The sequence below is a fragment of the Trichechus manatus genome, unplaced genomic scaffold (assembly GCF_000243295.1).
Source record: "Trichechus manatus latirostris isolate Lorelei unplaced genomic scaffold, TriManLat1.0 scaffold00235, whole genome shotgun sequence".
NCBI classification, from domain to species: Eukaryota; Metazoa; Chordata; class Mammalia; order Sirenia; family Trichechidae; genus Trichechus; species Trichechus manatus.
In genome coordinates, this window is record NW_004444171.1 from 1333553 (window position 1) to 1346373 (window position 12821).

At 43.7% G+C, this 12821-nt stretch overlaps 1 protein-coding gene across 1 annotated transcript in view; it reads right to left on the reverse strand.

The window, feature by feature from the left end:
* Positions 1-1456: 1456 nt before the first annotated feature.
* DDC (dopa decarboxylase) overlaps positions 1457-12821 on the reverse strand; it is a 55880-nt gene continuing 44515 nt past the window's right edge. The window contains exons 6-8 of the mRNA XM_012559334.1: positions 11914-11980; positions 6314-6408; positions 1457-1528 (exon numbers count right to left, since the gene is read on the reverse strand). Coding sequence (XP_012414788.1) covers positions 1457-1528; positions 6314-6408; positions 11914-11980 — 234 coding nt within the window. The remainder of the gene's footprint in view (positions 1529-6313; positions 6409-11913; positions 11981-12821) is intronic.

Sequence of the window (12821 nt, forward strand, 5' to 3'; positions counted from 1 at the left end):
CAATGTCATAAAACAACATGTGTACTACCGTTTCATGAGAAACTATTTGTTCTGTAAGCCTTCACCTGAAGTACAATAAAAAAAAAAAAAAAGTTTGCGGAAAGGAATATGTCAGGAAAATAATTTGATTTCAACTGAAGGAAAGCACTCGAAATGTGGTTTACCTGTAGACAAACTAGCAAAAGGGCTAACTGATCATTTGGTAAACTAGGAGAATTGACCTTAGTTGGATTGTGTAAGCAGAGGCATAGCTAGGGCATGGCAGAAATTGCACTGGCCCTGGGCGTGTGGTGCCACTGAGCAGTTTCTATTAACCCAGTATGGCCAGTGGCATCAAAAAAAACAAACCAAACCCATTGACGTTGAGTCGATTCTGACTCATAGCGACCCTATAGGACAGAGTAGAACTGCCCCATAGAGTTTCCAAGGAGCATCTGATGGATTTGCACTGCCAACCTTTTGGTTAGCAGCCGTAGCTCTTAACCACTACCCCACCAGGGTTTCTGGCCAGTGGCATATCTAGGAAAAATGACACCTATGGCAAACACTAGAAATGGCTCCCCTGTCCAAACATCTGACATCTGTCTTTCAGATAACTTTACCATAATATCAGCTCAAAAACACAAGGCAAGCTTGTTAATCTTTTAATTAACACATTTCCGTGCTTGAGGAAGGATGTCGGGCCATACCAGGTTAACAGAAACCGCTCAGTGGCACCACACGCCCAGGGCCGAGGCAGTATCCTAGATACATCACTGTGTGTAAGAGACGCTTTTCTTAAAATTCTAAGGTGAAAAGCCACTCATTTAATTATATATTGAACAGTTTTGTACAAAATTCATGCAAAGCCTCTTGTCCTAAGTTTGATTAATCAGTTTCTTACTCTAGAAAAGTTGGAACATTAATTATTGTTCTCATACCACTCCTAATCATTTGTGCCTTAAACATCATCTATATATAAGGTAGTATCGTCGACTTGAATTTCTGAGTTCTTTTTCATGCTCTAAATATAACCAAAGTGATATGGCACAGTTATTAAGAAGTTCCCTCTTAGGAAATAGGGGTATTTTTTTTTTTCTTTACTAAATGCTTTCAAGGTGTTGGATCGGTTAAGAATCTAGGAATAAATACACGGAAGCAACCGAATTAGAAACATGTACTACAATTTCTTTGCGTTTGTTTTCTGTTAATGATAGATAAATCAAATCACGGATTTTTCTCTATTTGCCTTCTTTTTTCTTCTGCCAATATGTTGTAATACTATGTTATAGGTAACAATTTACAACCAGGGTAAGATTTAGCAAGAATTCTACCAATGTTTCAGAAACAGAAGCAAGTTAAGTGACTCTATGTGTTCTTCCAGCTCTAGCATTCTCCCCAGGCCAGCTTCTTTCAAACAAACTATTTCTGAGGAGCAAGGGGAACAGGGTCATTGACATCTGATGAATGGGGAAACTTACCACATGGCAGAACAATCAAAATTCACCAACAGCCATTTGTGGGGATTAAAGTTAAATGAATCTGCAAACTGCCAGGGAATGACAAAAAAAAAAAAAAGGAAAACATTTTAGTTATAAAACAACAAGGACCTCACACAGAGTAATGAAAAGTTTTGTTCTCAAATAAAAACCAAGAGGCCACACCATAAGTCCCCAGGAAGGGGGAGTTGAAGCAGGTCATTGAAATCATGGGATATGAGGCATGAGAGGACAGTTGAGATTTGGATTCCAGTCTGGGCTCTGGAAGTTGCTAAAATTGTAGACTTGAGCAGCCACTTAATCTATCTGAGCCTCTTTTCTTCATTTTCAAATGGTAGTAAGAAATCATACCTCATGAAACAGGCAACTAAATATAGATCTGATTCTGGGTTGAAGTACAAAAAAGCGAGGATAGCTGTGGAGTCAGAGAACCCCAGTTTCGAATCCCTGCTCAAATGCTCACTCTGTGTGAACTAGAATAGGAACTCCCGCTTTATGGACATGTTGTGACGTAGCAGAGGCCTCAGCCCAGCACCTCAAGCGTGTATGCTGCTATGGTGGGTGACTTGTGGTTATTACCAGCCTTGTGGTGGTCCTAGGGAACACACATAATTAGAACATGGCTACTGCCTTCCAGGAGCTCCTGGTTAAGTGGTGAAATCTGATAGAACAGATCATCCAAATGCAGTATAAAAGCGACCATCAGATAACTAACACAGGGCACCTGGTTGGTACAGAGGAGGAGGAAGAGGATCACTGTGTGGGGCTGGGGAGTGTGCCCTGCAGACTTGGAGGCCAGTGATGATCACCTGGGATTAGGGTCGTTGATTTAAAACTTAGACAGGCTTCACATACCATGATTCCGCTAACCCTCAGGACCCAGGGCCAGACATCCAGAAATGTTCTGAAAGCGTTCGTGGGAAAACTGAAACGGAGAACCTCATTCTTTTCTGTGGTTGAGAGAGCACAGAGTTTGGAGTAAGGGACCCAGACTCTGGTCTTAGTTCTTCCATCCCTAGCCAAGTGCCCTTGTGGGAATAATGCTATAAGGATTTATAGAGGAGGGATTGGATGGGGATCATCTCTAAAGCCTTCTTTTAAAGCTTCCTACCATTTATGCGTTTAGCTCCTAATTTGGTGTAGGGTTATCACATTCCCTGCAAAGGATGCATTTTGAAGACCTTGGCTCATTTATAATATGCAAAATTCAAAAGCGCACAGTCCAAGGCACAACCTGACAAAGGGTGCAGGGGGCGTTTTTATATGTGAGGGGATGTCGCCCATGTAGCACCACAACCAGTGTCTCTCCTGCTTTGGGATCACATGAATACTGACGCATTTTTAATTGGGAAAGATATACAGTTTTACTTTTTTTTTTTAAATTGTGGTAAATACATAGGTAGTAAAACATGAGTTCTATTTTCCTTAAAAAGTTAAATATTATTAATAGTTTACCTCACATACTTTTAAATTTGCACAGTGTAAAGTCACATAAAATTTAGGTACATTATATTTCAAACTCCTGGAATATTTGTAATAACCAGAACTTTAATTCAGATTACCATGTTCAGAAATTGCACTGATTTTTGGTCCTATGTCCTGTACCTTAACTAAGATTTGCTTTGTCCTGTGAGATACTTTATGCCTTTGGTTCCCTCAACCTTATGAGATGGCAAAGTTCACAGGGTATCTGTTTCCTTGTGAACAATAGGAAAGTAAAAATTTCATAACTCATCTATGGTAACTAGGGATAACCTCATTCTTCATTTAGTTGATTGGTTCTTTTACCAACATTGCTTGAATATATCAACAGCTCTTGCCTTTTAATTAAACTTTCCTTTGTTTTCAAAGAAATTGCACAGACAATGTCCAAGTTTGTTGTTTTCCAACAGTTACAGGTTCCCTTGCTGGAAGACCATGGGTGCCAGTTATAAGCAACTTGCTCCAGCTTCACCCATCAATGTTGTCAAGGAGAAAATAAGAGATTTCAGCTACCAAGAGTGACCAAGGAGGACACTTGGAATTTTCCCTGAGCTGTCGTAAAGGATGATTTCTTACATTTTCCAAAATGTGTGCCCTTGTCTGTCCTCTGACTGATGAACAGGACTTGGGTCTACCTGAAGGGCCAGGGATTTGGCCACAGGATTCAATCCATAATTGCAGCAGAAATCAGGACAGCAGTCATTGAAAGACCCCAGCCTGAGTCAGCCTCCCAATGGGCAACTTCTAAATCTCCCCTCCTGACTAACTCCCCAAGACTTGTAAACCCTCTTCTCTATTTGTTTGAGGAATGAGCACCAAACAGCCAACAAGGACAAGGGGCCAGGTCAGCGCTGGGGGGACATTTGTCCATCTGATGCCTACTTTCCACATCGATCCACTCTGGAGGTGCAGATTCATTTCCTCCCAGGCTTCAATAAAAGTAATATTTAGAAAGAGACCGGAAATTACAGTGAGTTCCATTTGTTGATGAAAGGAAACAAAAGGTTAAAGAAGAGCTTTGTTTGCTAGGAATTTTATTAGTTCCCTCCTGTGGGGCTGATCTGTTTAAACTTCTTTCATTACCCAACAGTGATATTTTCTTCCTGCTGACTGAGAGAAAGGCTCTTATCTGCGAGGGCTAGGCCACAACAGGATATTGCAGCCCCTTATCTGACCCACTGAGCAGCAAGCTCCTCAGCCAGGCAAGGGGATAGAGTCGGGAACAACAATGCGGGGGGGAAAATTGAAATGACTCATTGTTGGGCATGAAACCCTGTCTGCCGCCGATGAGATCTAGCTGAATGCCCATCACTGGGGTGGTCTGACAATTAGGCACTTTCCTGTGAAAGACCAAACTTCACATTGTCAGCTCACTGGGAAGAGAACAGTGCGAAAAGATCATGAAATCCTAAACCTGATTCCTAGGGTGAGAAAAAGCATCTAGCACTGGCCCACGTATTGAGGAGACATGTGAATCCCAGGTAAGCACATAGGCCTTCCTTTGAAACTGTCCAGGGACCAACATTTCAAGGGATTTATATTATCTATAGAATAAAAGCTATTTATAAGCACAGAGATTTGTTATTTACTTTTCATCACCAAACACCTGCAAAACTAGCTGTCAGCAATGACTTGCAGAGTGCTGGGCATTAGCATCATGTTATCAGAACGGTATGGTGGTTAAGAGCTACGGCTGCTAAACAAAAGGTCAGCAGTTTGAATCCACCAGGCACTCCTTAGAAACCGTATGGGACAGTTCTCCTCTGTCCTGTAGGGTCTCTATGAGTCGGAATTGACTTGACGGCAACGGGTTTGGTTTTTTTTGGTTTTCTACCCCAATACTTATACAGGACTTTGGGAACTCCATTTTACCCCCAAGGATTGAACTAAGTCCTAGCATGCATGAAGTAAGAGCTCAATAGAAAATTGTTGAATGAATGAGTAAATGAATAAACAAATGGATATGATGGATATATAAATCAGGGTGCTACTTTATTCATTTCTAACAGGGGACTATTCTTTCCAAAGATTGAGATATTTCTATTGTATACCTATCACACTTACTATGGCACTATGAGAAGTCAAATTAGCAATTAGAAGATTGTTTGGGAGGCATGACATGAGGGCAAAGAAAGGTTTTTGAGGGGCAGTTCCTCCAGGTCATGGTGAAAAATGATAATAGCATCGGATGCATGCATAGTACTTACTGTGTCCCAGACACTGTTTTAAAGCCCTTTAAACATGATTAAGGCATCTAATCTTTACAAGAATTCCACAAAAGAGGTATCGTTGTTAAATCCATTCTATGAGGCATAGAGAGGATAACTAATTTGCCCAACGTTAACCAGCCAGTCCTGAGAGAAAAAACTAGGATTCAAACCAGAAGGTCTAGGGCCAAAGTCTGTGCCCTTAATTGCTGTGCCATAAACTAAAACCAAACCAAACCCATTGCCGTCGAGTCATATATGAGTGAAGTTCCCTGCCCCAAAGCAGAAAGCCTTCCTTTGTTGGCCCGAGGCCACTACTCCCCTGCCTAGCATCTCTTTCCTGGACGCACTGCCAAAACTTGCCTCTCTGGATCCTTTCTTGCATTTATAGCTGAGTTTCTGGGGAGGAACTTCCTGTCCTAGGAGTTACCACCAGCAATGAAATCCTGCCTAAGTCCGAGAGCACAGCTCACAAGCCATCAATAAGGTCATTTCTTTGTGTTAAGTCTGTACCAGTTTACAGAGCAGTGGTCAATAATTTTGATTGCTATTTCTCAAAACAAGCAGGTGTTTTAGTCTGTCATTACAATCCACGTTTTACAATTTCTGGAAGAGGCAGAAGACATTTAAATGCATTGGCAGCTGCTGGCTCAATATTGGTTAAAGTGAACAGCACATCAGAACATCACTATCCCATTGAATCAGACCGTGTGGAATTTCAAGTTGGTAATTTAAAGTATACCTTGAACTGAAACGTTGTAAGATTTTACTTTGTTGCTAAATATTTTCACACAGTTTTATTTGCTAAAATCTATCCAGCCTATCAATTTTGCCCAGGATTGACTTAGGCTCAGTAATAGCTGCAAACATCAGGGGTGTTTGTAGAAGGCAGGCTGGATGACGGTGGAAGATTGTCAACCCCTGTCATGGGGATGGATAATTTCCAATAATCACGCAAATTGGTTTAAAAACAATTTGTAGAAACACCACCACCCCAGTGAAATATCAAACATCACAGTCTTATGAAGGGAGATGTTACTAATGACAATGTGCTTTTAAAAAATCACCTTTTATCTGTCAACTTTCACCTAAAGCAAAATAAAAAATAAATAAATCACCTTATTAAAGGTCAAAAGGCACACTCACCTCTACGCCATTCAGAAGGTGCCGGAATTCAGGGCAGATGAAAGCACTGCCTGCATAGGCAGCATCAATGTGCAACCACATGTTTTCCCGGTTACCTGGAATCCAGAAACCACTCGTGAGTTCTCAAGCGGTGCCCTTCTCACACGGAGTCTGACACCTGTCCCCCACCCCCAGTACCCTTCTCGCAGAGTGTAAATGACTAGCTCCCTAAAAGGCTCCGGTCACCTGAGGACAAGGAAATTGACGACAGTGTAGTGTCCGGTTGGCCCCCCTGATGCCTGGTACGTACAAGATGCTTAGAAAATGACCCAAATGGAATCAGCTGCACCCTTTGATATTCAAGGGTGATCCTCATGGCTCTGTTTACCTTTAACACATACTCTAACCCCGCCATGCTTACTCACTCAGGTTTTATTCCAGTTTCACCAACTTTATCTGTCCTCCTCCATTTCATCCACCTGGAATCCCCCTCCCCCAAGTCTCTCAGCTCACTCATTTTAAAAATGCTTCTCCACAAATGTCTTTTGAGGAATGGTCGGGTACATCATCCACACTGACCAGTCTGTCACAGCCCCCTGCCATCCCTACCATGAAGAGGGTTAGCCATCTTTGAGTTTATACCATCTTTGAGTCTATACCATCTTTGAGTCTATACCATCTTTGAGTTTATACCATCTTGAATCCTCTGCTTCTTTCATGCCTATGGTTTTTGTTTTCCAACCGCATCGTAACAGCCTTGAGGGCAGGGACCATGTCTTACTTTGGAGATGGGACAGTCTCCTGTTTAAGCGTGCTTCCTCAATTCAGACCTATCTAGGCTCAGCTCCCGCTTTCCATTGCTAAGCAGCTCTATGCCCTCATCTACCTGCTCCACATCTCATTCTCCTCACAGGCAAAATGGAGATGAAAAGAGTACCCATGACTTTGAGGATTAAGCGAGATAATGTTCACAATGTGCCTATCACAGCACGTAGCATAGAATTAATGAGAAATAATGTGGTTACCATGATAATTCCCTCCTTCTGCCCCAGGCACTTGGGAGACTCATGAAATACGTAAGAATTAACAGTGGGAAGATCTCAGCACTAAAGTGGCCGTTCTTCCCCTTCACAGAGGAGGAGGTCGATGCCTGGAGCCCTGTACTAAGGGCTACCAGTGGTATGTGACAGCATCAAAACTAAATACCAAACCCACTACCATCAAATAGATTCCAACTCCTAGAGACCTCATAGGGTTTCCAAGGCTATAAATCTTTATGGAAGCAGACTGCCACATCTTTCTCCCGCAGAGCCGATGATTTCGAACTGTTGACCTTTCGGTTAGCAGTCAAATGCTTTAACCACTGGACCACCAGGGCTCCTTATCAGCATCTGCCAAACACGTTCAACAGATGGATGAATTCATCGCTCACTTTTTCATACGTGATGTTTGTTAACCAGTGTGTGGGGGTATTAAAAAGTGGAACTTAACTCTGAGCTCTGTGGATAAAAGATGCAAAAGGCATATCAGTTGGATCTTCAGGAGTGAAGGGATTCAAGCCCTCAGTCAGATCAAGATTAAATGTGTCCAGAGATATGGGAGATGGCCAGGCCAGGGTTCAAGAGGCAAGAGTTATGGGTCAGGGTGGGGGCTGAGTAATGTAAGCACATTTTACAGAGGAAGGGTAGCTGGGATCATCACCTCGCATGGAATCAGTCTCCACTGGGGCTCACATAACCCCAGATGGATGCAGCCATGAGCCAGAAGGAGCACAGAGACTTAAGATGCATGGGAGTATCTCCCTGAAGCTCACGGGGAAATGATAGGACGAGGTCATCGCTGAATCTTAGAGACGTTCTGGAGTAAATAGAAACTTCAGATTCACTTATAAGATGCGCATAACATATCAAAGAAATTTGGTGCTCTCTGTGTGGCTGTCTGGGCTGCCTCTGGTAAGAAAGCTTCGTTTTCTGTGAGAGGCACTTTGGTGGTGTTTGGTAGACAGCAGCTAGACAGTAATCAGCTCAGGACTGGTGAATGAGGGGGCAAGGCAGAGCAAATCTCCAGGCCTGAGCTAGATCAAGGGGCCTTAAGAGGGAAGGAAAAAGAGGGACACCAGGGACATCAGAACTCACAGATGCTACCAGAAGTGAGCTCCACAGGGCATACCTCATTCCAGCAGAAGTAAAGGAGCACTTGTTCCCACTTCTGGAAGTCTGTCTTATATGTGATCCACCAATAGTGAAACAAAGGAACCCTAATCTGATGGCACAACAGTTACGCACTCAGCTGCTAACTGAAAGGTTGGCGGTTCGAACCCACCAAGCGGTTCCACAGGACAAAGACCTGTTGACCTGCTCCCATAAAGATTATAGTCTAGAAAACACTATGGGGCAGTTCTACTCTGTCACTTGGGGTGGCTATGAGTTGGAATTGACTCGGCAGCACCCAGCAACAACAATGGCAGAACTACTTCCGGACCCCCACGAGTATTACAGGTATGTCTAGGAATCAGGCAGACATAGAGACTCCAGAGCATTCCCCCCAGAGCAGGGGGAGTGGTGAGGCCCAGAACAAGACACACTCAGTTTGGAGGCCAGGAAGCCACCTCCACAGGCAGCATTTTAAACGTGTCCAAGAGGGCAGGGGTAGCCTCCATTCTCCTCCCAGCACTGACTCCCCAGGACAGAGCCTCGCTGCCCTGCCTGGTCCTGCTTCCACTTCTGGGCTCCCTGACAGGCTTCTCCCATTGGCCAGGACCAGCCATTCTCAGTATTCTCACTCCATACCTTGTGCTTAACTGATTTCAATAATCTGCTCTTTGTATCTCATCCTTTTCTAAATAAAACTGGCTAGCAATTAATTGATCTAAGTGGCCAGTTTAAACAGTCTCTCTGGCAAATCATATTAAGGGTACAAAAAATAAAAGATCTTGCTAAAAGCAGCAATTTGCAGAAAATCATCCCCTGGCTTATTTTCTTTGTCAAGTGATCGTGGGTGAAAACCCTTTTGAGTCCTTTTAATGGTTTATTCCAGACTATACAATACGGTCAGCTCCGGAGCTTAGGACAGTCAACTTTGACCTGGAAGAATGCTAAATATTTGGTGCAGTCACATAAGTAGTATCCAATGAGGGAATGTGGGTTAAAAGGTGCTTACTCAACTGTTAAGGCAGTTCCAATGGCTATTAAGATGTTGTCAATGATAAAACTAAATTTAAAAAAATAAGTAAACCTTTGCTGTCGAATCGATTCCAACTCATATTGACCCTGTAGGACAGAGTAGAACTGAGGGTTTCCAAGGAGTGGCTGGTGGATTTGAACTGCGGATCTTTTGGTTAGCAGCTGAGCTTTTAACCAGCGCCACCAGGGCTTCTGATAACTAAATACAACTGTCAAAATTAACCTTAGTTGTAGACTTTGGCCGTGAATGAAAGGCTTTTGGCATTTGCCCATGTCAGCTCCCTCAGCACAGCCCCCAAAACAGCCTCTGCGTTTGACACCAAACACATCACAAATCAAGCTCTGCCCGCAGTCCCCAGACCCAGTGAAGCAGAGGCAGGTCCAGGACAGCAGGAGGCCTGAGCTGGACCAGCCCAGAAGATCCTGAGCCCCTGGAGATGCCAATAGTTGTAACCTCCCTGCTCCTTCCGGCGGGAGGCCAGCACTGGCTCAGGGACAGCCGGGCGGTGTGAACTCTGGCTTGAAGAAGACCTCGGCACTTTAAACCTAAGAGCCTGGGGAATTGCATCAGCTGACCACCAGCCAGGACATTCAGTTCTTAGCCTGGCATCTGAGTCAAGGAGGACTCAGAGCTGTTTGGCCAAGCTGACGGGAGTTTGCAACTAATGAGGCTGACACCGTGGCCACTGTCTTGGGTAGGCCATCTCCATCCCTTCTCCCAGGCCTTGCCCATGCACCACTGCCTCCTCAGCCAGTTGTTCTTACAGACATCTGCCACAGGCCATAGATGGTAGAGTGAAAGCATGTGTGAACTGGCAAACACACCCACACCCACTACTGGAAAGCAAAGCACATACTTCGGGTGCTGGTTATAGCATCACCCAGAACACAAGCAATGCACGATCTTTTGCATAGCACATTTTTCATGCATCAACTCATCCTCTGAATAGTTCCCTTGGAGGGAAAGGTGATTATTTCACAATTACAACTGTTGTTTTGCCCTCCATTTTACAGATGGGGAAAATGAAGCTCAAAGACTTTAAGGCACACAGCGTTAAGTGGTGGGTCTGGGCATGGCCTTAGCTTCTCTGCCACCAGTGCCATGCCCAGTTCATGCCATCAAGCTGCTGAGCCTGAGGATGGGTGGCTATGACCCAGCAGGAGACAGCCCTCTCCTCTGAGCATGGCCCACAGGAGTTGCTTTGGTTAGGAGAGGTAGAACATGCTTGGCTTTTGGATCAACTGCTGAGCACTGTCTGCAAATTTTGCACAAGGCCACAGACACAGGCCTAAGGGCCATGCGGCCTTCACTTAACACCCGAGTCTTTCCAACAGTGAGCTGGAAGGAGGTATGCCGGAACAACCCGCCCATGCTCACTCACCACAGCTGTCTGAATGCTCCCACTCTAGAAGTGACAGAGAGCTGGGGGTTTCATGAGCCTAGGTCCCTACCCTCGCCAATTCTTCCAACACACAGCCTTCTGAGTCCCCAGAGCCACTTGTGGAAGGTGAAACTTTAGAAACTCAAAGTCCCTGGTTCACAGTTTCACCTTCTGAAAACAAAGAATTCTAGTCTCTTTAGGCTAGGCTGCTAACCAAAAGGTCAGCAGTCCGAATCCACTAGCCACTCCTTGGAAACCCTATGGGGTATAGTTCTACTCTGTCCTATGGCGTTGCTGTGAGTCGGAATCGACTTGACGGCAATGGGTTTGGGAAAACTTAAGTGCTTTTACTGAGGGAGGGACGAAATGAGACTGACCCAGAAAAACACTGGAATTGACAGATGATCTTTTGGAGAAATCTATTTTTATTATGTTGATTTGTTTAATTACCTTAAGTAATTCCAAAAAGGCTAAAAAGAAAAGGCTAAATAGAATGGATAATTCCTACCTCATGTATATGAGGGTACTCACTCTACGGTTTTGAAAAGTTCTTTTCAGTAGGGCCAACATATCCTTGCAATTTTGTATCACTGTTATATTGCTGGCAATTTTTTTCTTATAAAAAGTGTGTTGGTATAGCTAAGCTCAGGAGTTCCTGGGTGGTGCAAACGGTTAACGTGATCAGTGGCTAACTGAGAAGTTGGAGGTTTGCGTCCACCCAGAAGCCCCTCAAAAGAAAGTCCTGGTGATCTACTTCTGAAAAATCAGCCAGTGAAAACCCTATGAAGCATGGTTCTACCCTAACAAACATGGGGTCGTCATGAGTCAGAGTTGACTCAATGGCAATTGAAAAAAAAATAGCTTGGTTCCTGTCCAATTTGCCCAAATTCTTAGCTTGTGGAGCTCAAACTAATGAGGTTTCTGTTGCTGCAAAAACAAAACAAGTTGGCAAACCATCCTGATATAAATTTGATGAGGAGGCGGAGGAGAGCCCAAAGAGGAAATTCTGCTAATTCCCCACATGAGAAAATTTTCCAAAAGTTGATCGGATACTTACAGATAGGACCCACTTCTAATAGATTATCAAATGAGCAGCAAGATGTGGTCCCCAGTGTAGCAACCACCTGGAGAGTAAAAAGCAGACACCCTTTTATTCCCCGTGTATTACTGTAATCTCCGCACCCACCACCATTGCCCAGGGTCTAGCACAGAGCCTTGAACGTGGTGTTCAATGAACAGCTTCTAAATGGAGATGTAAGTCTACTGATGCACTTTTAACCTTTGGATGAAAAACATCATAACAGGTTCAGAGAAACAGATTTTTCAGACGGAAAACTCAGCTGTGAGGTTATAAACATACATTTGTAAGAGATTTCCCATCAGGTCCTGGAGCAGAAATAGGGCACTTGACCACATTACCTACATCAGCTCTTCCTATCCTATATTCTGCTTTATTAATGGAGCCCTGGTGGTGCAGTGGTTAAGAGCTCGACTGCTAACCAAAAGGTTGGCAGTTCAAATCCACCAACTACTCCTGAGAAACCGTTTGAGGCAGTTCTAATTATTAACTATAAGCATATACAATTTGAATATAAGAATAGACTTCCTACTCTATAGTAGGAAGTCTGGTTGCTTTTACTTAGGTTGGGGTGGGTGTGTGCAGAGTAGAAAGCACACAAGAAACCACACGTACTCCAGCAAGACTCAGTTGCTCAAACATTTCTGGAATGCATCTTTTAGAACAGCCTTTGAGGTCAGCTAAGAGCCACACCAAGATTTTGACCAAGAATATTCCTCACTAGCTTTGCTCTGCTGCCTTTCTCTCTCTGAACGATACTATTCTCCAAAATTAAATTAATCCTCAAAGGAGGAAATTTTGTTCTCATAAAGAGAGAAATGAGAAAGTGTTACTGACTTCGAAGTAATTCTTCCAAGAGAGCGTTGAGTGTTGCTGGTCTCATGACT